Consider the following 25077-nt stretch of genomic DNA (forward strand, 5'->3'; position numbering starts at 1 on the left):
AATAATTTTAGAGCTAATTAAGTGTAATTTTTACATATAATTGTGCATTAAAATCTTGCAAATTAATGATGATAATAGATCATTATTAAAAAATGTATTTTAAGTTAAAGTTATTTTAGCTGTACTTAAAAAAGAAATTTAAAAAGTACTATTTTGGCAACAAGAGTGGCAAAGGGAATGCAGCAAACTATTATTATTATTGTCTTTTTATTGTTTTTTATTGTTTGTTTTTAACTTGTTCAGCACTTTGTGCTACTTTTGTATGAAAAGTGCTATAGAAATAAACTCTGATTGATAATGGGAAATTACTAGCTCATAAAAACACAGTTCCCATCAATTATTACAACATCAGATCATTTCAATTCTTTTGTTTTTCTTAGTGCTGAAAAATATTTAAAGATCATGTATTTATACATGTAGACTTTAACTGAACAGGTTTGCCTAACAAAAAGCTTTATTTTAAAGAAATTACATAAAAAACATTTTCTTGAGAAAAAGAAAGAGATTTTAGAGGTGTTTTACATTAGACATGAAAGTTCTTTTTTTATTTTATCGATATTTTTTCTGTATGTCAAACATAAATAAAAATATCTATAAACAAAAATGGAAAGCTTCTTTTACAGTAGAGCTCCTATAAAATTTTAGATTAAAAAAAACCCAAGCAAATATTTGCAGAAAAATACCCCAATAAAGTGTAGTACAAATTCAAGAACTCTGATTGACGCAGCAGGTGATCCTACTTCAGTTTCCTCTTACCTGTCGGCCAGGTGAGCAGCAGCAGCAGCAGCAGAGCGTCTGTGTGATGAACCATGGTGAAATATTCACTCTGTCAGACCATCAACACTTTTATAACGTGTAGAGAAAACCTTCCCCTCCGTTATCAACACAAAAACAACAGAGACATGAAGTTCCTGGCACTGAGGTCGACATATCAGCTGGTTTATTCTCTGCAGAGCCCATTCAAACAGTGTTTTTGTCTTCTGAGGGTTGTGGTTGTTTCTTTTGTAACTGCACACTCGATCAAACCCAGATAATGTGCTTCTCTCGTTTTCCATATCTTAACGCGGTTGCAGATGTAAAGATTTTAATTTCAGGTTATCGCAACATCCTGATAGAATACAGCTGCAAGCAATCTATGTGGCCTTTGTGGTTCTGTTCATGTGTTTACCCTCTGTTCACCTTTCTGCTGTATGCTGTCACAGTGGCACACTGAAGTTGCACGACACGTGATTTGGATTTAAAGCTTCCCAAGACATATGGTTAGATACCACAGCAAAGGAAAGTCTGCCAGCGGGAGATTTTTCATAAAAGCACATTTGGGTGCGTTTTGTTTCAAATTTCATGCTTTAAATTACATATGCTTTCTGTTTGTTGTGCTCAAACGCAGTGAAAAGTTCTAAATTCTCCTGATATCCTGTGTTATATCAACCCACTGAACTCAACGGTATCACATTTTGCTCAGAGCTTATTCCACAGTAGACTAATATTGACTGTGTTGTGCTGTCATCCTCTCTGAATACTGAAAACACTTGGAATAATTAGATAAAACCTAATGTTTGCATATACACTAGCGTTCAAAGTGTTTCATGTTTTCCACGAAAACTCACACTTTTATTCATGTGATAACTTAACTGCATAAGGGTTTTCTAGTCATCAGTTAGCCTTTCAACACCATTAGCTAACACAATGTAGCATTAGAACACAGGAGTGATGGTTGCTGGAAATGTTCCTCGGTACCCCTATGGAGATATTCTATTAAAAATCAGCCGTTTCCAGCTAGAAAAGTCATTTACCACATTACCAATGTCTACACTGGATTTATGATTAATTTTATCTTCACTGGGAAAAAAACTACTTTTCTTTCAAAAATAAGGACGTTTCTAAGTGACCCCAAACTTTTGAATGGTAGTGTGCCAAAATATCTAAAATATTCATCCCTGTAAGAGCAATTACATTTGACAGAATATTACTAAACTGGCAGTTTACATTTGCTTTGTTTATGTTTGAGCTAAAGCCTAAAATGACCCGCTGAATTCATTAGGAGTTGCATTTTTACCATTTAAGTACAAGTCTGGTATTCACTCTTTTTGCTCTGTTTTTGGTCACCACCATCTTTTCAGAGAAATTTCAAATACAATTTCTTCTCTTTTAAAACATGTCAGAAATAATAAGAAAGAAAAACTTAATGCATATATATATATATATATATATAGCCAATACACTGGTGATAACTAACCGCTTTGCATAGTAAAGTTACTATATTATACTAAGAGAAACCCAACAAATCCAAGCACTTGCCATCTGTGAAGAGAAAAACTCCATGTCCATACATGTCTGAAAAGGAGTTGGAAGAAATTCATTCTTACAGTTGTGAACCAGAGTTCACATACACTCTTCAGTCTTGGGTTTCCAATGCCTCCTATAAATCTTTATTTTCTGTGAAACTTGTGTTTGTTAGAAAAAACAATCATGCATTTTGGTTCTTTCATAAATTTATTATAGGTCTTCTGGAAATATGACAAAACTTGCTGGTTCAGAGCATATCAATGCGGAATACGTCCAATTGGCCATTTTCAGGTGGTCTTTGTAGCCGTCCACAAACTTCTGGTCATTTCCTCATGGCAAAATTGGTGCAGTTAAACAAAACTTGTTGGTTTTCTGACACAGATTTGTTTCTTCATCAGTCCACAGGTTCTTGATAGCCGTTTAAGTCAAGACTTTGGAGAGACCAGTCTAAAACTTTTAATTTTAGCCTGATTTAGCCATTTATTTACCACTTTTGATGTGTGTTTGGAGTCATGGTTGTCTTGTTGGAACACCAATCTGTGTCCAAGATCCAACCTAGTGACTAACAATTTTAAGTTTTTCTAAGTAATGTATATGAATCTACCCCTTTTCTATAATCAAACATAACTCATTCTGAATTATTAATAATACAGACATCACAGATATGTGCAGACCAACAACAATATATGGCTCTAAAGTTGCTAAATAATCAATTTTTTTACCAGTTGGTCTCTAATTTAGTGTGTTACCTAAACAATGAGCTGAAAGTCCCCATGAAGCTCCATAGAGCTGACAGAAGCAGCAGATTGAGGAGAAAATTATTCCTGTCCCACCGTCAATTGATATATTATAAAAATATCAGTCAAAACTCCCTTAAATCAGGGACACATGACAGTGGATTAATTAAAATGCTTTTTCCCAGTTTGCAGGGTTCTCACCAGGATTTTTTCTCAGCGTAAAGGCAGGTCCTCGCGGACGCGCGCGCACACACACGCAATAGACGAGAACGGGTCAATCGACAGGAAAGTACGGCTGAGGTGGGGAGACCTAAATTAACCTAGATAGGCACCCAGTCGATAAAAACAAACGCAAATGGCATTATCTATCAAAATAACGCAGCGGCCCTAATCACAGTGTTAACCCTTCCTGTTCGGCCCTGACCGTGGTCAGGAAGCCCGGGGTTAACCCCCTTCACTTCCTCAGCAGCCGTAGAGGCAAAGACACAGGAGCCCAGCCGTATCGAACAACACTGCAGCCTTTACTGTCTATCAACAGTGGCTGAACCGCACAGTACCGCCAACCCAGCAACTACACGCCTTCTCTCCTCCTCTACCGAACTGCCGTCTCTCTCGCTCGCGCTGCATTCAGGGTCGCTGGGACATCTCGCTCTCCTCCTCTCTCACACTCACACACGCTGCTCTCTCTCCCTCTCTCATGACGGAGCCACACACTCTCATAACAATATTTTAAACTGATAGCGTAACGGGCCGTTACGACAGCGTAACGGGCCGTTACGACAGCGTAACGGGGCGTTACGCTGAAATTCGCTGGCGAGAACCCTGGTTTGTATCACCTACTAGAACACTCAAGATTTGTTTTCAGTTAGAGAAATAAATGGTAGTTTGAATTACAGGAAGCTTTTGTTTGCATTAATTGCTTAATATGGGATAGAACAGAATCTACTGCAAAGGGGAAAATGAACCTTTTTTATTTCATTGTTGCTTTTATAAGTAACAATCACTTATAATAACTATGATTTTATTGAATATTAGAAGCTACACTTTGACAGATGTCTTCCAGAGTATTGCATCTGAGCCTTTGCCAGAAAAAAAACACAAACAAGAAGTTTTACCAAACTTGGACCGCCCGGCGACAAAGATGACCCCTGTGACCTTGAAAATGAGGTCACGGTCACCAAAGTCGAACTTGATCTGTGTCTTAGTATGGTACACCTGTGTACCAAATATGGTTAGGCTACATCAATATTTTATCGAGTTATCGCGCGGAAACCAAATTGTTACAGACAAACAAGCAACCAACCAACCAACCAAGTCCATGCAGCTCAAAACAATACCTTCCGGAAAATGCAGTTTTGCCGGGCGGTAAAAACAACTTGGTTTGATTTGATTAATAGTCCAATTAAAACTTACTGTTGCTTCTCTAGTACTATCACATCTTAATTACATTAATCAAACCTTATAATAAAATGTCTGATGTTGACATAAGTTTTTGTTGACAAAAAATACTGTTTAGCATTTCTCAGTAAATTCGTCAGTGGACTGATATGAACACTGGGTGTGTCCTTTAGCTGTCACTTCTATTTGCCAGCATGAGATTACAGAAAACATATGGCCTTAAATACATAACTGTGTAGAATAGACAGAGTCATGTATGCTTTGTTGCTTGTAGCAGAATCCTGACTAGTGTGGCATTGTGTCACCTGGTTATAGTTGTTTGCACGCTAGCAGCTCATATTGTTATATAAAATGAATTTAAGGTGGAAGGTCGTATTGAGTGTATGAATATGCAACCGACTTTTGGCTCAGTTTATTGCATAGTAACACCTTCACTGTCCAACCTGTTGGAGACCTTGTTATTCTGTATCATATCATAGTCATGGAAATGTTACACTATTTAGTAAATGTATTTAATATTAAAGTCATTAAATGCAGATGTCAATGTAGTACCTTCACCATGCAGTCTGCAGATGAAGTCGTGGTTGAATAAACACTAAATCTTAGTGTCTAGCAAGAGTTCAAGAGTAGTTTTAAGCCAACTGATACCTGAAGAGGTGCTTTCAGTCATTTCACCTGATATGCCCTCCTCTCAGGAATGTGTGACTGTGCTTGATTGACATCTTCCTCGCTACAACTTTATTGTACCTATTGGGCTGGAGCTAATTATTAATGTGATGTTTATTAGTTTGTTAACTTTAGTGACCTTTAGTCCAGCAGAACATCCCTCAACAGCCTGAATAATGGAATTGGAAATACAACTGCACTGACACACAGTGGCGGCTGGCCAATAGGGGGCGCTCGGGAGCAACGCCCCCCCCCCCCCCCCCAATAATAATCAGTTATTTTTTAGCACCATGCATGTTTAAATTCGTCATGTACAAAATATTCATTAGAATTTTCGGGGAAAATAGTTTCCTGCTCATCTCTGCGGAGCTGCTGGGGCGCTGGAGAAATCGCCCCAGCAGCTCAGCGAGAGATTCGACATAGCAACAGAAATTTATCCAATCAACGTCGTCGAATCTGGTGCCCAGAGGGGCAATATCGATATCGCCCCAAGCCAAGTGAGCATGCGTGAGTGCGGTGGATAACTGTGACAGCAACAATGATGGGCAACACGGATGTTGAAAGTGTACGATCTCATCTCCTAAATCCATTTGAAAGGAGAACATAGGTGGAAAAACTCAAAATAAAACAGCGAGGCCCAGATCAACCTAATATCAAAATAAGTCAACAAACCAGTGAGAAAGGTAAATTTTATACAAGAGATTTCTCTCATAATTGGTACAAGAGGAAGGCTTGGCTAGCTGGATGCAGTCATGCAAATGCTTTATATTGCTTCCCGTGTTTGCTCTGTAAAACAACAGGGACAGACACGGCATGGACTGTTTCCAGCCCGATCTCACGAGGATTCGTGAAACTGTCACGTAAATTTTTGTTTCGGCTTCGTGCGCACCAACACGATTTCGTCATGTTTTTCGTGCCGCTCACCACGAAATGCGCACCAATGTATTTTAAACGGCGGACTTTTCGTGCCACTCAGAACGTATTTCAAAAGAATGTGTATATTATATTTTTAATGTAAAACCGTGGCGAATCCAACGCTATATTTTGCATGACATCGTCCCTAAACATAACCCTAACCATAACCCTAACCATAACCTAACCATAACCTAACCATAAGCCGGTGGTACACTTACCAATTTGCATAGGAATTTCAAGAATGTCCGGCGGCCGGCGGCCGCAAACGCAATCACACAAGCAGTATACGCCGATGGACAGCTTAGATCGTCATGAATCCGCCGGTATAAACCACTTTCAGATGTGATTACCACAGCGAAAAACATTTCGTGGTGAGCGGCACGAAAAACATGACGAAATCGTGTTGGTGCACACGAAACCGAAACTAAAACTTACGTGACAGTTTCACGAATCCCCGTGAGACCAGGAGTAAGAGATATGAAACATTTATCCGAGAAAATAAAGAAACACGAGAGTAGGAGGGCACATATGGAGAACACCGTTAAGCTAACGATGCTAGGCAAGGCTAACATCGCGACACAGCTAGATGAAGAGATGAAGTGTAACACACAGTTACACACTGAACTGTTCTGAAGTGGCCTCCAATGAGCCCTGATCTGAATTCTACTGAACATCTGTGGAAGGAGCTGAAACATGCAGCTGGAGCAGTTTGCTCACCAGGAGTCGACAGGTGCAGAGGTCTCACTGAGAGTTACAGAAATCACCAGACTGCGGTGACTGGTTTAAAAGGTTGTGCAACAAAATATTAAGTTAAGGGTACCATCATTTTTGTCCAGGCCTGTTTCATATTCATGCAAAGTAATCTTCAACAGAAGAGTACTGTCTGTCTGTATACACACACGTTTATTCCCTTGACCAGATTTTTCTTTGTATAAAGTTGACTTTAGCACAACACATCATCCAGCGATGTAATTTTTGGATATTTTGTCTAAATAGTATGTGTTTGCTTATGTAATCTGCTTGTTCACTAAAATGTTGAAATCATCAAATTGTTGCAGATTGTATTTTTCTTTGTCTGCTAATTGAAAAAAATCACTTAATTGTTGCAGTTCTGATCAGTTAGTAACATTTAGCATGATCATAAATTACTGTACAGTATTTTTCTGTTCTAGTATTAATTTCTTAATATACTTAACACTTAACATAATACTTGAGTCATCAATTCAACACTAATGCACTTTCATGTGCTCAGCTGTATATAAAATTTACTGCCAAAATTGTGGTTATGCAGTATGTTCATGTTTTGTGCAAAAATGCCTCAAGTTGTTAATATTGGCATTTAATAATTATTACTTCACAGAGCACTGATATCCTGCCGTTTCTGTTCAGTTGTATCGGGATGGTTACTGAAACTGACCTGATATGGCACAGCCCCACCTAGAATATTTTTCACCAGCCGCCACTGCTGACACACATTGTTGAATTTGTTGACATAGTGAGTTTTTATTTCTTTTTACATATTGTCCGAGTCTTGTGGTGTAAGTCATCAGAGCATTTTATTAATGATATTTCTGTGTACATATTTAGACTGCTTCAATGTAGAAGAATCTTACAAATATGTTAAACAAAAGAAAATATAATGACAACATCAAAAGTGCACACTCCTTCCCACACTTGTTGATGTATGAATCCTTTGCCATGTCAAAAGTGCAAACAGGGCTCGGCCCATTGTCAACATGTGCACATAAGACTAATACACAGATTGAGATTGCTGGTATGGGTTAGGGTTAGGTGAGTCATCAATTCTTTGGAGTTCAGAAACGTTGCTTCATGATTTATTTGCAGAAGATGAAAAAATCTGAAAGAGACAAACTGAGAGAAAGGAAAATCATTTTTATGATATTAAGAACAATAATTTTTCAGTAGAAGTCAACTGGATTTGTCTTTTTTGGGTCTTGAAAACATTTCACCTCTCATCCAAGAGGGTTCTTCAGGTCTGACTGACTGATTGGGACTCACAGATAAATATTGTTACCTCCAAAACACATGGACAATGGACAGAACTCTACAGAAGTATGTCAGGACTGCATTATAAGTACCTGATAAGTGGGACTCTAAATCCCATCCTCTATTTAGAAACTGCTGTTTTCAGTCTATGGCAGCAATCAAAACTCTTGGTAGAGATCTCAGGACTGCATTATAAGTACCTGGTAAGTGGGACCACTGACTTCATCTTGTCTTTAGAAAAAACTCTTGTTGGTCCATGGTAGCAATCAAAACTCCAAAGAGGGGTCTCATGACTGCAATATAATTACCTGATAAGTGGGATCCTTGACCACATCTTGTCTTTAGCGACAACTCTTGCCAGTCTAAAATCAACAATCAAAACTCTCAGGACTGCATTATAAGTATCTGATAAGTGGGATTATAAACTGCTGGTCTATGGTAGCGATGATAGTTTTGGGGATGACACTAAATTTCTGAATCCACTGAACCAGTCGGTTAGAACTGAGAAGGGCTCTTGGATGAGCAAGGAAACATTTTCAAGAACCTTAAAAGACAAGTCCAGTTGTTGTCTGACTGAGAATCTACACAGATATAAGAGCAACAAATCTGTTTCTGTTATGACAGTAAAATGGCACTAAGTGATAAAACATTTTTTAAAGGCATTGAAACTGTAGCTGAAAACAATAAGAAGTAGAGTTAGTGAAGAAACATGCTAAGACACACTAATGGGACAAATTATGAATACAAAAATTCACCTTTCCCCTTTGGATCACAGTGCAAAGGCAGCAGAAAGGATGAAGGCAAACAGCAGCAAAACCAAGGTTTCTCCAGGACGTGTGGACTTATTATCAAACCCTGAAGATGAAAAAAAACATAAAAATGCAGGTCACAAATCTCTAAACATTCTTATGTGATGTCCAGTTATATCCAACAAGCCATTTTTGCAGCGTATCCACCTTTGATTTGTACAGTTTTTAAGGCTGTTGCTGTCTTCTTTGAAGCAGTGTTTTGAACCTCGCACTTGAGAGTGACCGATTTATGCGGCTCATCCACGGACATCTCAATCACGTTTCCCCTCACGGTCTGACCGTCCACGGACGACACGTAGCGACACGAGGGGTGACATTCAGCAGCACACTCGAATTTATACTGTTCCGCAATTTCTATAACGTCAGGGCCTTTGATCTGGACATGTGATGGACCGGCTGAAAGACAGATAGTGAGGACATGTCGATACTACAGTCAGTGAACGGAGCTGGTAAGAAAAAAAAGGTAATTTTTAAACTTTACATCTGATAAATTCAGAACCTTTAGATGAAAAATTAGAGGTTACTCTGGTGTTTCTGTACTAAATATGAGCTTCAGCTGGCTAGCTTAGCTTAGCATAAAGCTTTGAAATGCGAGGAACAGTTGATGTCTTCTGTCACTTTATTGTCCAACTTTCGTTGTAAAATATTTACGCAATAGGTTTCTATTTGTATTAACATTTTTGTATGGGATACTGCACGTTACCTGGTTAGCTTTAGAGGTTCTAACTAGCTCTTATTTTGGAGTAAAGATTAAAAGATTAGTCAATTAATCAACTGGCTGTCAACTATTAAATTATTCATTAACTAATTTGATAGTCAATAAATTAGTAAATAATCCAAATTCTCAGATTCTTAAATGTATTTTCTTCTATCTTATTAACTCCTTTATGACAATAAACTGAATATCTTTGGGTTGTAAACAAAACAGCTCATTTGAACGTGTCATCTTGGATTAATCAAGAAACAATGATCGACATTTTTCTCTTTTTTCCGACATTTTTTAGACCAAACAATAGATTAATTATGAAATATCTGCCAATCAACACTGAAAATAATCATTAGTTGGGCCCTACTTTAGAGAGTCAAGCCAGCTGTTTTGCTAAGTTAAGCTAACCATCTCCAGAGACGTTATTAGAGAACGGCTCGCCATTTAAAGAGTCCCGAAAAGAAATGTGGAAAAACGTCAAACGTGGCGGTTGTATGACGCGTCCCACGACACCTTTGTAACAACCGAACCAGGAAACATCCAGTCAATTGTGATGTTGTTGCACTGATGTGAAAGCCATGTTGTCAGGCGATGTACATGGTCTAAATTGTGGGGGAAAACTCTTTTTCAACTTTCAACTCTTTCAACTTTCAACTCTTTTTCATTTTGAGAGGCAAAGTCATCAAAATATTTAACCATTTTTCAAGAGATTATTATTGTGTTATTGTGTCTTATTGTGTACATGCATTTTTTTTGTTCGCTTCATGCTAGCCGTAAATAACTGCCTGAGTTTATTACCAAGATGGCTGCTGCGTAGCGAGACTTGCTTACGAAGGACACATTGACGGTCTGTCAGAGAGGCATAGAAATTGCTAGTGCCCAGTAAGCAGAGATGAATGCTATCATATAGATGGATGAAGAAAATTAAAAGGATGACAATAAAAAAAGATAAGATAATCTTTTATTGCTCCTCATGCCAGGAGAAATTGTCATTGCTACAGCAACCTCATTTAGCAATAAACATAACAATAGTAATAAAATAGTTATATTAACAATAAATTAACAATAAATGTCTGAGACAGCATCATTCACAACATGAGGGTAGCAATTAATTGATGCTGATGTTGTGTAGTGCAAAATCCAAATTTGAAGGTTTCTTCAAACTGAAACCTTAGTTTAAAGATTAGCTACAAGTGAAATGTGCTAGCAAAATGCCGTATAGTGGTATAATAATGACTGAATAATTTTCTTTAGAGATCTATTCAAACAATAATAGACACTGTACTGTGGCATATTGAAAGATTGAAATAAGGCTGTTGGACAGTTTCCTGGTCCAGTCTTGGATCCAGAGACTGTTTTAGCAGAGTGTTTGTCACATTTCAATAAGCAGATAAAGAATTTGCCTTCTCCAGACTGTGGCTTTGGATTTATAGGTTCTTTTGTAATTCTTGGCAAGAGAGTCATGTTTATATCACCAAAATGTCAAAGTATTACTTTAATACTTTATATTGGAAACTAGTGTCAACATGTAGGGCTTTACCTAGGTATCTGGGCAAGAAAGTCAAGTACATTTCTCAAAAATGTCAAGTATCTTTTTCTTTAGTGCTTTACACTGAAAGCTAACATCCACAGTTACGCCTAGGAATCTGGTCTTATTTATCATCAGTAAAATAAGCTTTATGGAAAAGTGTTCTCTTTCAGTTTGGCATCTTTCCTCTTACTAGTAAATTTAGCACAACTCTTGACTTACTCGTCACAGCAAGGTTTCGAGTAGCTGTGATATACAGCCCAGAAACGCTGTTGGTGGCTTTGCAGGTGAGAGATTTGGAGTTGTCCATCTCCTGAGGCATGACGGAAATAACGTTGCCTTGACCACGAATCCACGGGCCTTTATCTGCCCTCCAGGTGTAATTACAAGATGGCCGACAGTAGGCGTGGCAGCTGTAGGTGTGGCTCACTGTGGGATTCATCAAATCAGGGCCTGTGATGGAGATGTTGGCAGGTCCAGCTAAGGTGGGAAAGACAAATATGAGTCATACATATTCTACAGTATCACTCAATTGGCGGCGTCTAAATTTAAAAAACTTCATACCTAGCACCCGGATTTTCTTTTCTTTTTCTGCTGTCTCAGTAGTCGCATCATCTGTGACTGTACACTTCACTGTTAAAGCCTCCACCCAGCTTTTAACAGTGAAGGCTAGCTCGTTGCCATGACCTTGGGCCGTCTGTCCGTCCAGAGACATGGAATAGGTACATTGAGAGCAGCTGGACAAACATACAATGCTGCTTGGCACACCCACAGTGACATGATTCGGACCGACGATTTCTACCGTCAAGCCTTTTGAAAATGACACAACATAAGTTAGTACACCATTGTGTAATATCACTGCAATGTCCAGTGATTGATAACTATCATCTTTCAGTAGTTGCGTCACTTCTATATTGAACAATAGGGTATTTAATCTTACGTCAAATTAAACCTTATTAAAACTAATAAATTTAAAAAACGCTAATAGTTTAGATTTTAAAAATTCAGAACCACAAAATAGTAACTCAGTGCAGAAAGTTGTTACTGTGATTTAAATTTTCTACTGCTTCAGTACTTCATGTGTCCACCTCTATTTTTAATGACAGAATCAATCCCCCTCAACATAGAGGACAATACATTACTGGAGAGATGTTTGACCTTTTTTTCTAACTGCTCTTTGCTGGAGGGGTTGTGTTGCTCTATATTTCTCTTAAAAACACACCCCAAAGGTGTTCTGTTAGATTCAAGTTGGGTGACATACTTGACCAGGACACAGTTTTCACTTTTTTTCTTCTTCAGAAACCTTTGTGCGATTTTTGAAGTGTGCTATAGATTGTTTTTCCAAAAATACTCGTCTGCCAAGTTTTTGCAGACTGGGACTCATCTTTTTAGCTAGTGTTTGGTATATCCATTCATGATGTCATGTATAATCATCTCCCCAACACCTTTTCCTCTCATGAAGCCACATATTAGAACACTCCCACCTTCGTGCTTCACTGTGAGGACTGTGCATTCACTGGGATAGTCCTGACGAGGTTCACAGCAAATATGTCGAAGCACATTTGAGTCCAACTAATTTACTTTGGCTGATCTGACCAAAGAATGTTCTGCCAATATTTACCAGACCTGATTTCATGTTCTTTAGCAAAATTTCATCTTGCAGTTTTCAGACACAATTAAAGGTGTTTTTTTATGGATCAGGTCCATGTACTGTTCTTCACACTGTCTGAGCTGTCACGGAAACTTCAATTTTCATTGATAACCTCTGCAGCAAGTCTGAAACACTCTTTTTCAGAGCTAGATTGCACAGGTAGCACATTTTCTGTTGTGTCATTTTATTATGATGACCATCGCATCTCTGATTAGTGGTACTATGGCTCCTTCTGCACCTTCTGCTTACCGCTGCAACTGTTTTCAGTGATTTTTAGTTGTTTGTCGATCCTCCCCTATTCTTTTCTAATCTTTTGGAAGTCCCATAATCAGATTTTTAAATTCCTTTGGCACTCTTTCCCATGTGGAGCCATGAAGTCATACAGATGAGCACAGCTCGTAGGTCCAAAACTGACAACTTTCTGGTGTTCACAGCCCATTTTATTGTCATGGTAATGCAGTTAAGTCACACATGTCTTCAATATCATCTCACTGATCACAGATTCTGACTTGTTTTCAGTATCAGTTTTGTTGCACTGAGTTTCTACTTTGAATGCTGTATTTTCAGAATAATTTTTCAAAAATATATGCTGTTGACTGCATTACAGTACAGTATTAATTTCCGACATGTGAACTTAGAAGTAATGCAATTATTGAAAAGTGATGCATGTTTGAATCATTTGACATTTAAGTGACGTTGCACAATTGTGTCCTCTCTTCTCTTGTATACTTTAAGTGCGTCATAACTTAGAAACATTAATGTTCACATTTCAACACTTCACAGTAATCTCCCCAAAATATTACAGACAATTTAACTTTTTAGATTTTTAAGATGATGCAGACAGCACTTTTAGGATAAGATTATTTCATAATTAAAAGGAAAATTACTTACTGCTTGGTGGTTGAGTCTGCGCTCCCTGAGAAGACAGTGCTGGCTGAAGACCTAACAAGCAGTGAAAACGTGCTTCATAAATATCTAGCATTAAGCATAAAAAAGCGACTACAAAAATAGGTCCAAAGCAAGGTCTGCTTTCTAGCTTTTCTTTTTTGTTGTTTGTCTGTCTTCATCATGCTAGATATGTTTGTTTCTTTGTTCTATTGCTCTTATCCAGGTTGTTTTCTCCTGACTAGATCCTTGCTTGTGTTGTATCTACTCTCAGATGTATGTCGCTTTGGATAAAAGCGTCTGCTAAATGAAGTTGTAGAAAGGTAGAAGAAGGTTTGTATGACACATTGAAAGTGGTAGCTAACAGCTTTACATGAAGTTAATGGTAAAGTACAACAGAGGACAAGATAAATATGGAAAAACTCCAGTATAGTACTGCAAATTTGTCCTGTAGATGTAATTTAAATACAGTGAAGGGTTCTCCAAGCAAAAACTGTCTTTAACAGTCAATGAAAAGAGCATGGCAGCCCTCAGCAGACTACACCAAAGGACCACATATTATCACGACTACATTTTGATTCCCTTTGCTGGTGTTTTCATCAAAATGGACATCATCGTGTTACCTGTCAGAAACAGCAGCAACAAGACTCTGCTGAGAGTTGTGTGTACTCCGTTTGGTGTAGATGTGTAGATATTATCCATTGTCCTGGAAGAAAGTGAAGTGATCGGCCACCAGGAAATACTCAACTGAGGCAGCGCAGTCAGTCAGTCAACATTAGCAGGCGACCAGCTCTTATCACAAAGAGCTGAAAAGAAATTTACCTTCTTAGTCACCAATGAAAGATCCATTGTTTTTAACTGCTGGCACACTGCGACCCACAGCAGTGATAAAGAAGTTTCACTCATGGTGACTCCTTGCAGATTTTCTCCAGCTGCAAAATAAGCTGATTTAAATGTACTTACTTGCGAATCGAATTGCTGCAGGTCAATTCTCCAGAAGCTCACTTGTGAGAGAGGAGATCAGTAGTGCTTTCGTCTTTGGGCTTCAGGCTCAGAGCCAGCTCGAGGGAGTGTTTTATAGATTGTAGGATGTTGTAATTCAATTGGAGACTGTCCCAAAAAAGGAAATGTCACAAGTCTGATCACTGTAAAAGGGATTGTATCTCAAACAAAATTGGAAACCTTGCATGCATGTAACAAAATATCACCTGGTATCATTAAAAATCTGGATCAATACGTCAGGTACAGAGTAAAGTTTACAAAGAGGAGAGAAATATTCTTGTTATTGACTGTGTTTAAGGACTTTTACATGAAAAGAACTTGTTTGTGGTTGATACAGTGCCTTTGTCATTATTCACATCGTCCCTCTGAGCAACCTCGCCCTTACTTCCAAAAATAAATCCACTATCAGAACAAATAATCAAAATGCAAACAGATAAAACAAACAGTTTTCAAAGAAGAAGTTCCATGAATGACATCATGTGGTGTTTTAATGATGGACTAAATAATCTGACATGCACACAAACTCTTCTGAAAAAAAAAAACATTTATTGAAAGTTTAAACTAATAATATCCATTAATCCTACACAAATTCAAAAGGAAAAGCATATTTCAGGGTGCAGGTGTGACTATGTACAGCTTTGTGTTTAAGAATAAGTGTGAACATGTCGTGCTCTTAAAGTGACGTCTCTTTCGAATCCCTGGGCGGCCTGAATGTCAGGATCTCTGTGAAAGTGTGACCTGTTCAAAAACAAAACACAACAGGAATATGCATCAACTACTGTGCATCAAATGTAGATCCAAGCTGAACACCTTCATGGGGCTTTTATTTTTCTGATCATGGTGTCCATACAGTACATGGCAGCTTTTGTGTATCATTCGATTTAAAAGAGCTATCAAGTAAAATTAGATCTTTAGTGACATCCATTGGCAAATGGCAGGTACTGCAACAATAAGATATTTAACCTATAGACTGTATAGCCCCGAAACCCACCAGACTTTGAATAAGTTGTTATATTTACAAAAAACTCCAAAATTACAACATTTATCAGAGTTAGAAAGGGTAGAAACAGAGAGAATCCTCAATTATTTTCACTTTCTGACAGTTCTTGAACGACTCCTCTGTAGCATTTGCAGAAGATTTCCCCAAATTTAAGCCTAAAATTGTGATATTTCATCGATATCCCTTACATCAACTTGTCTCGATTTAACAAACGCCCAAAAATAAACAATTTGATCCAACCAGATTATGTAAAAAGCAAAAATGCATTCACTTGTTTGTGCAATCTTGAAGTCTGACAACAATCAGTGACAACAATAGACTTTTTGGCTGAACTGCAGGCAGTGTTTACAGACAGCTGATCGCAAATAAGTATGGTGACAAATGAAAAATATAAGTAGTAAAATATCTACAGGATGTGCTCACTTGGAAGCATGATGTACGTGTTAACTGGAGGTTTGTAGGTTAAAAGAAAAATAAATGAAACAAAGAAATTACACTGTTTATTTATCATAATGTCCAGAAGACATATTTGAGTTTTCTGTACTTCTTCATGGTTGTACTGTTTCCATAGTAGTTTAAGACTTGATATTGCAGAAACAACAGTGAGCGAAAATATAACAGAAGCAAAAAACATCCAGAAACTACTTGAGCTTCAAATGGTTAAGATGAGTGCAGTGCAGATGAGTTTTACTGCATAGATGTGCAATAAAACTAGTGTCTTTAAAGATTTGATGACCTTAATTGTTTTTGTTTTTGTAACTAACACAGATGCTGATAATATTCAATCATCGTGGCCTTATGAAAATGGAGATACGGTAAAAGGCTATCTCTGGACTGGATCCTTTAGAGGATAAGTCCAGCTCTGCAGTTTCGTTAAATGTTTTATACACATTGTATATTTTTGATAATGTACTCATATCATAAAAGCAAAATATTTCTCTTTAGTCATTTAATCAACTTGTACAAAAATTGCTTAGCCAAGCGGTTGTCCTTGACATTCTGGCTTTTGTCTTCTCAGATGTATTACGATATACAGTAAAGACCCTTATTCACCTGTTGTTTCTGATATTGCAGAAACAAAAGTGAGTGAAAATATAACAGAAGCAAAAAACACACAGAAACTACTTGAGGTTCAAATGGTTAAGATGAGTGCAGTGCAGATAAGCTGCAGATCCACTTAAGCAAACAGATGCAGGCAATACTAGTGTGTTCATTAAAGTGTTCTGACTCGTTTGTGATCATTATTAACTTGCGTTTTACAAGATGCAAAAAGAAACTAGCACAAAAACACGATCTCTTCAATATATATTGACCACCAGTAGCTACTTTCTCAATATCTGTATCAGTCGTTAAAAGTCCTGATCAGTTAACCCCAGTGGTACATGTTGAAATTTTACCGACTGTTAAAATTGAGAGATTAAATAATGCAGCTTTAAATCTGACTTATCCCCCTCCTCTCTTACGTTTCCACTGGTCCAGAGGCAGGTCTGTGTTGTCCATGGTCTGGTCGTACGGCAGCGCCTCCGTCTCCTCCTCGGTGTCTCTGAACTCGCTGAAGAACGGCAGGTCGAGGGCCTCCGAGGCGCTGACCCTCCGCTCAGGATCCAGAAGCAGCATCTTCTCCAAGACGCACACCGCTGCAGAGACGCAAAGACACATCACAGTCAGCAAGGTGAGAGTGGAACTAAATAAATTCATGTTTAATATTTAAAATTTATACAAATAAATTAATAAATTAAATATAAATAAAAGAAACAAAAATATATTTAAAAAAAATATACAAATAAATTAATAAAATAAAAATAAAATAAAAATAAATTTAAACCAGATAAATTCAATTTATGATTAATAATTTATAAATGTATACAATTATATGAATAAAATATCAATAAAATAAATTTCAAACCAAATAAATTTAACTTATTTTCAACACATTTAAAATTGTTGTTAAATAAATAAATAAAATAAAAATAAAATAAAATGTGTGAAATACATTCAAACCAAATAAATTTCACTTACATTTAATATATTAAAATTATATAAATAAGTAAAGAAAATGTAAATAAAATAAAAATATTTATAAAATAAATTGAAACCAAATAAATTCAATTCATTCTTCTTATTATTTGTATTATATTATTGGTATTATTATTAATAGTAGTAGTAGTGGTAGTAGTAATATCATATATCAAATCAATAAATATATATCATATAAAATAAATATATAACATGTATATAGCTAAACTCACAGGTGGATAACCAGATATCTTTACTTACCATTTGAACTGGCTTTGGAGAAAATGGAGTGCAGATCTTTTTTTGGCACTTTTGTTAGACTTCTGATATAGTTTTTGGCCTGTTGGGAACAGAATGTGAGGAGAGAGGTTGGTGGATTTTGGAACACAGTAGCACGGACTTCCTCTTATCTCTGTGCTTGAAGACGTCACGGCAAAAAGTCTAGGCATTACGAAACCCTGAAACCCTACTGTGAACTCTGAGAAAGGCGGTAAAAGAGTGACGATATCTTTAACCCTTTAAGCTTCAGTCAATTCCAGCCATTTTCAGTACAAAAAATCGCTAATATTCTATTTTTAAATAAAAAAAATTACGAAAAATACAGGGAATATTGGACGGGCATCGCGAAGTGCATTTCCTTGAAAATGACCGATTCGGGGATTTTATACCGACTTCAGGACATGTTTTGGATAAAATAGTTTACTGGCTTGTGTCATCTGGATGTAAAAGGTTGGATTATGGCCGTTTTTTGTGGAATCTTTTTTTGTGTGTAATAATAAACCCGGAAATGTGAGTCGCGCTGTGTGCTTTGAAGCCGTGTATAGAGAACGGATGGATGAATATTCGTTTTTGACGGACAAATGTGTTTATATTACCCGCTGTGGTAATCGCATCTGAAAGTGGTTTATACCGGCGGATTCATGAGAATCTAAGCTTTCCATCGGTGTATAGTGTTTGTATAATCGCGTTTGCAGCCGTCGGACATTCTTGAAATTCCTATGCAAATTAGTAAGTGTACCGCCGGCGGTAAACTGAAGCTTAAGGGGTCTTATTCCACTCAAAATGTGACTTAAGCATCAAAAACTTGATCACAAATGGAATAAACTTCTTTAAAAAGCTGGATTTTGTGATGCAGGACTTGCTTGAGATGTTTCTACATCTGATAAAAACCTTGAAGACAGTATCTACTGGACTTTATTGTGGCAGCTATGAGTCCAAACTGACCACAGCTGCTGCTCTCTTTGAGATTTGAGGTAGTAAACCACGGTATTTTACAAGCTTCATTCAACTTTACGGGCAGTCAGTGTTTCATACTCAAAGGTCAGATTCAGAATGTGACTGTAACTCCAGGTTATGACTTACGTCTTGACTCTGCAGTTTCACAACAAAGTCAGCAGTTGGGGTTCCTGTAATCTTCATGATCTCTCTCAGCTGGTCCAGGTCTGACAGTAGCTCTGGTTAAGAATCATCTGCTGTGTGGACGTTTACCAATCAAACATGACCTTTCTCAGTGACCACCGTTGAGGATTTTGAAATGAATACTGGATGTTATTTGCTCTAAACATGTTCTAGCCCACAAGTCAACCAGTTAGGATGTAATTAAATCATTGTCTGGAATGAATTTTGAACAGAAAAAGATCACTGGGTTCAAGTTAGCATGCTACAACAGTGGAATCAACAGGAAGAGGGTGCTGAAACAAGAAAGCAAACACATTTTCTGAACTTCACTCAGTTTCTGGGTGTTTTTTGTGTGCTCCTGTCACATTTCACTCACTGTGGGCTCATTTTTCACTATAAAATAATAAAAAAAATCCTGTTCCTCTATAGCAGTGGTCGGCAACTGGCGGCCCGTGGGCCAAAACTGGCCCGTCAGGAATAATATCTGGCCCGCCAGATGATTTTGAAAATTTGATTTGGCACGGAGCCAAGCCAGTCCCAACACGAAACCCTTGTGGTCGGCTGCTGCCAGGCATTTCCGCGATCGCGCTACACGGTTGTACCAGCCAGATTTCACCGAGCAACAGTGTGTGACAAACGTGTATGTCTCGGGAGTGTTTCTTAATACATCTGTGATCAGAATTGAGACGTGTGTCCCAAGCAGCAGCGATCAGCTGTAGAAGCTCCGCTGCTCGCGGTATCCCCCCCCCCCCCGCGGAATCGGAGCACACCCCCCCACAGGTTGGCCCGCTGTTCAATTGTTTACAAACTTTTTGGCCCAAAGCCACATCTACTTGCCAACTCCTGCTCTATGGAAACAGCACAACCACGACTAGAAGTATAAAGAACTCAAACATGTATTTTTTTCAGCACTGCAAAGTTATGCCACAATTTATATCAGTAAAGAAGAAAATACGCTTACATTTATTTCTTTAATTTACAACAATTTATGGAAAAATCTGGAATCAGCATCTAAAGGTTTTCTCCAAGTGCCCACAGGTGTTATTAATACTGGAACAGATCTGAAGACTCTACATGCTAGAGATAGTTTACCATTTAAATTCAAATTTGTTTCCATGCTTGTCTTGTACGTACACTGCAGAGCAGATTTTTTAGAGTTTTTTTTGGTTGCCAAATCTAGTCAGAGCAAACACTTCATTTTTAACAATTTTTTCTCCATGATATTGATGAAATATCACAATTTTAAACTTAGAATTAATTATTTTTCCCAACTTAATGACAATTCATAGATGAGTACTTCAGTGACCATAGCAAAATTGAAAATTTCCGCAATTCTTTCCGTTTTTTTCTGCTTGTGGCTCTGACAAATGGTGTAATTTTGGTGATTATTTTAAAATGGCATGTCTTTTAAAATTGCCAGCTGATTGTGGGGTTCAGAGGATTAAAAGATTTCAATGACTAGATCAGAAGGACAACTGGCCAGGATCTGAAACATATTAGCCCATGTCTGAATAAAGTCTTCATGCACTTACATGACACAGGTTTGGAAAGTCTACATCAGATACAATCAAGCTGGACTGAGACCAGTCAAGGATACGATCGTTTCCTTTGAACAGCGGTTTCCCCAGCAGCATCTCTGCCATGATACAACCTGCTGACCAGATGTCCACTGCAACACAAAGCCAAACATCAGTTCATAAAACAGATCTTCCTCATGTTTTCTGCCTTCATGTGAGGACTGAGAGTTTTACCCGTTTGTGTGTAGTGCATCCAGTTGAGGATAACTTCAGGAGCTCTGTACCAGCGTGTCACCACATAACCCGTCATTTCTGCATCAGCTTGCCTCGCCAAGCCGAAGTCCAGAATCTGAAACATGAAGAAGAAGCAGTACTGTAGCTTACTAATGTGTGGACTGTTCAAATCAAGATAGCATTATGTGATGGTGGATTACCTTTAACTCACAGTCTGGATTAATGGCTAAATTCCCAGGTTTGAGGTCCTGTAGGAAACGGACACATACATATAATTTTAAATCCTTAAATCTTAATCAGCTTATGATATTTTACATTGATGTAGGGTCATTGTCTAAGCTTTTCCCAACTTTTTTAAAACAGTTTTCATGTCAGGAATCTCAGAAATCTCTGTTACTCTGCTACTTTACTAGCTAAACCCCACAACGTTCAGTAAGAGGCTCCACCTGATGGCACAACCAGGTACCACCGCAAATTTACAATACCTGAATCAATCAAAAAATACAAAACTTGATTGGGACATCCCTAATTTAATGTTATCAATTCCAATCTTGCCTCCTCAGGCACTTGGGAAAATCTAAATCCCTGCACTTTGACTGGAAGACTATTGAAGTTATCTGTGTTTGCATAAATGTATGCCTGTTTCACTGCTGAATGTGAGACATAGCTACAAAACCAGCATAAGATGGTCTACTATGATGTAGGGACCCTGTCTGAGTTGGTCTATCATAAGTATGCCTCCTAGAAGTCTTTGTCACGATGTTCCTTTACTTGCTAAGCTGCACAATGCTTAGTAAGAGCACCCCCTGTTGGCGGAAACAGGTACTACAGCTAATCCACAAGACCTGTATATTACTTAAGAAAATGGTATGGCAGACTTGGGTTGGATCTAAAAATAGACTAAACTTGATCGGGACATCCCTCATTTTAATCCTATCAATCAAGATTTTGGCATGGATCCCTGAACTTTGACTGGAAGGCAAACAACACGACAAGCTCACATTTTGAAGAATTAATTGATCGATTCTCTGTGGTTAAAGTCTAGCAGACCCATCTGGATACAGAGATATATCAATAATACGATCTAGCAGATGGCATGTCATCCTGTCTCGACATAAAAAACTACACAAATCCACACACACACATTGCAAAGCTCTATGTGTGGGAATCAGCATGAATGGGATTTAGTGTGAAAAAATGTGAGAAAAGGCCCCACCCCCAAAGCTCATAGTCTCAGAGGTGAAAGTTCACGCACCCTGTGGATGATCCCTGCCGAATGGATATACTGTGGAGAAAGAAGATAGCGTCAGTTCTACTCACAACTCTGTGAAACAGTTTGGAGAAACAACGCTGTGTTTCTCTTCACCTTGAGTCCTTTGAGCATCTGATAGACGAGGAACTGCACTCGGTCTTCGGTTAATCTCTCCATTTTCATGAGCTTGCCGAGGTCGGTGCCCATGTACGGCATCACGAGGTAGCTGTGGAAGCGAAGGAAGGAGCAAAATCTAAACAAACTATCTTCTTTAAAGAATAAGTGTTTAGGAAAGCAGAGGAACTCACAAATCACGAAAACGGTCCAAGGAGATCTCAGCGGTGAAAACATCCAACAGTCCAATTACCTGATATGAGCCAATCAGGGGAAATAAAGGAGAAATTAAAATCTGATTGGGTTTACTCGTGTTAGCAGGCAGGACTGGAATCTTTCCTGCTTTCTTACATTTTCGTGCTTCATGTGTTTGAGGAGTCGTAGCTCTCTGTAGGCCCTTTTGCCAAAAAGCTTGGACTGGAAGGGTCGGTGAAGCTTCTTGATGGCCACCTGTGTTCCCGTCCGGCGATCCCATGCCGAACTGAGATGCAAACATACATTTACAACTGGAAAACAATCAAAAATAGAGCAAAACAGCTTTTCCAAGAACATAAATTTGACACATTTATAAAGAAATCCACTGACTGATGTGAAGCTTTCTTAAAGTTTCTCTTGTGCTTTTCCTGCTTTGATGCATCAAAATGTCTGCTGGGTTTTTAAAAATGCACATTTGTGTGAGTGGAGACAAAGTAGTGGTCCTTTCAATGGACTTAACTCGAGCTCTTTGACTTCTCCCAACAATGAGATGGGGGGGGGGGGGGGGGGGTCTTTGCTGACCCTCATACACACAACACAATACAAAGAGGGGCCCTGCAGAGCCAGCTGTGCAGACTGCTGACCAAAATATACAACCGGGAACTGCTGCTTGGAGTGAAAGTAGAAGTAAAAGACAGCTCCATCCGAATATAGAAAGTCAAATTATCCACTTTTTTGTTCGTCTTCTCCGTGCGTAAAATGCAAAAATTGTATCTTTTGGCTCTACATTTCGTCTTGTATTTATTATTTGGTAAAACATGAATTGAACGTGTTAATATACAGCCTTCGCCATAAAATAAGCTATCTGAGCTGCTACATTCCTGTACTCACCACACAGTCCCATACGCTCCCGTTCCGACCTGCTTCAGATCCCGGTACCGCTCCGGAATCTCCCACACGGTTCTGTTCACCTCCTGCCGGCAGAATCCCGTCCTGGACCGCACAGCCATTCCTCTACCGACGAGTCGAGGCTGAGGTCGGTCTGTGGGTCTCTACGCTCATGAGAACAAGTCAAAGTTTTCGTTTTTGTTTTTTTTTTAATTTTGGACGCGCAAGACGCACAGTACGCACCACAGTCTCCACATGAACCAGCAGTTGTGCAGCAGCGCAGCGTCGCCGGGTTCACCCCCAACACACACACACACAGACGCACATATTGTTGGTCGCTCAGGGCAGTCTATGGGTGTGTCTACAATGTGGGGAAACAGCCACCAAACATCTGCCCACCCTGAGCTCTGAGGCTACAACTGCTGCTACAGTCTGATCAAGTTTCTGTAAAATCACTGCAGAGTTAACTTGAAACTATGCTGTTCTGTATGTTCAAACTATCATATGCTATACGTAACTACATACTATGTTATTAGTTGTGGTATACCATACTATGATATACTACACTGCAACAGACTATTACTTGTTCTAAACCATGCATAATTGTGCTTTGCTATGCTACATCACTACTTTATGAAACAACACTATACTATACTGAACTGTACGATGCTATGCTATACTATATTGCTACTATATTTCACCAAATTATGCTATACTATACTATACTATACTGGGTTATACTATACTATACTATACTATACTATTATTAGTACTTCACTATACTATACTATACAATGCTATAATATACCGCATCAAATTAAGCGATACTATACTATATTATACTGTAAAATACTATACTCTAATATTACTAGTACCTCACTGTACTATACTATATTATACTATGCTATGCTATATTGCATCAAATTATGCTATACTAAGTTAATCTACACTACGCTATACTACACTATGCCATACCATGTTATGCTATACCGTATTGTAATATATTATATTATTACTAGTAATAAATCATACTATATTGTGTTTTGTTGTGCTATGCATCACAAACCTTGTATGCAATACTATATTGTACTCTGCTATATACTATACTATATTTTGATATTACTAGTTCTATACTGTACTATACCATACTACACTAGGAAATGGTATGCTATACTACGTATACACTATACTAAGCTGTAGTACACTATACTATGCTGCACTCTACTGTATTATACAATACTGTAATATTACTAATACCTCACTATAGAATAAAATACAATACTACTAAAGTATACTATGTTATTCCGAGCACTACACTATAGTACACTATGCCACGTAGTGCTATTATACACTATGCTATTACTAATACCATACTATACTGTATACTATGTGCTGCTGTACTATGCTAGACTGCACTACACTGTACTTGCTATGTCAAATATATTACACAATGCTATCCTATTAATACCTCTATGTTATGCTACACTCCACTATACCTTAACATAATAGTAGTACTTCACTGCACTATACCAGACAATGCTATGCTATACTATATTAAAAAACAGTGCTATATTGTAATATTATATACTAAACTGTGCTGTATTATACTATGGAAAACCTTTGGCTCCAGATTCAAGTAGATGCTGCTTGTAGACCACATAACCTCCTCATGACAATGTTGTTTCTCGAATGCAGTGTTCAAGGAAGTCTGATCCATGGAGGTGCTACATCACAACAACTGAAGGATCTGCTATTGACGTCTTGGTGCCTGATACCTCAAGATACCTTTAGAGATCTGTAGGTCAAGTCTTCAACAGGTTGGAGCTGTTTTGTTGTTATTACTTTGCTATGATGGTGAAAGTTTTCCTTTTTT

The 25077-nt window shown here is 38.1% G+C and overlaps 2 protein-coding genes across 2 annotated transcripts; both read right to left on the reverse strand.

Annotated features, from left to right (window-relative positions):
- Positions 1 to 7541: 7541 nt before the first annotated feature.
- On the reverse strand, positions 7542 to 14294 carry LOC110947989 (uncharacterized). Its single transcript, XM_022189355.2, has 7 exons — positions 14212 to 14294; positions 13595 to 13645; positions 11617 to 11862; positions 11275 to 11532; positions 8966 to 9214; positions 8765 to 8864; positions 7542 to 7874 (listed from the first exon to the last, which is right to left on the reverse strand). Exons 1-6 carry the CDS (start codon positions 14288 to 14290, stop codon positions 8779 to 8781), a joined length of 969 nt encoding a protein of 322 aa, XP_022045047.1. The 5' UTR covers positions 14291 to 14294; the 3' UTR covers positions 7542 to 7874; positions 8765 to 8778.
- An 820-nt stretch (positions 14295 to 15114) lies between these two features.
- Positions 15115 to 23614, reverse strand: LOC110947988 (mitogen-activated protein kinase 12-like). The gene is made up of 12 exons (XM_022189354.2): positions 23208 to 23614; positions 22473 to 22602; positions 22316 to 22374; positions 22122 to 22233; positions 22011 to 22040; positions 20956 to 21003; positions 20756 to 20870; positions 20602 to 20673; positions 18969 to 19048; positions 17868 to 17946; positions 17054 to 17227; positions 15115 to 15328 (listed from the first exon to the last, which is right to left on the reverse strand). The coding sequence occupies exons 1-12, from the start codon at positions 23324 to 23326 to the stop codon at positions 15264 to 15266; spliced, it is 1083 nt and encodes a 360-aa protein (XP_022045046.1). The 5' UTR covers positions 23327 to 23614; the 3' UTR covers positions 15115 to 15263.
- Between the last annotated feature and the right edge of the window lie 1463 nt (positions 23615 to 25077).

The sequence above is a fragment of the Acanthochromis polyacanthus genome, chromosome 1 (assembly GCF_021347895.1).
Source record: "Acanthochromis polyacanthus isolate Apoly-LR-REF ecotype Palm Island chromosome 1, KAUST_Apoly_ChrSc, whole genome shotgun sequence".
Taxonomy (NCBI): Eukaryota; Metazoa; Chordata; class Actinopteri; family Pomacentridae; genus Acanthochromis; species Acanthochromis polyacanthus.

Coding starts and splice junctions, on each gene's coding strand:
- LOC110947988 (XM_022189354.2), bottom strand. CDS start 23,326: ATGGCTGTGCGGTCCAGGACGGGATTCTGCCGGCAGGAGGTGAACAGA. Junction 22,234..22,315: donor TTGGACCGTTTTCGTGATTT/GTGAGTTCCTCT, acceptor TCGCTTCCACAG/CTACCTCGTGATGCCGTACA. Junction 17,228..17,867: donor CTCCAAAGCCAGTTCAAATG/GTAAGTAAAGAT, acceptor GCGTCTCTGCAG/CGGTGTGCGTCTTGGAGAAG.
- LOC110947989 (XM_022189355.2), bottom strand. CDS start 14,290: ATGGATAATATCTACACATCTACACCAAACGGAGTACACACAACTCTC. Junction 11,863..13,594: donor GCAGACTCAACCACCAAGCA/GTAAGTAATTTT, acceptor CATTTTCAAAAG/GCTTGACGGTAGAAATCGTC. Junction 11,533..11,616: donor AAAGAAAATCCGGGTGCTAG/GTATGAAGTTTT, acceptor TTCCCACCTTAG/CTGGACCTGCCAACATCTCC.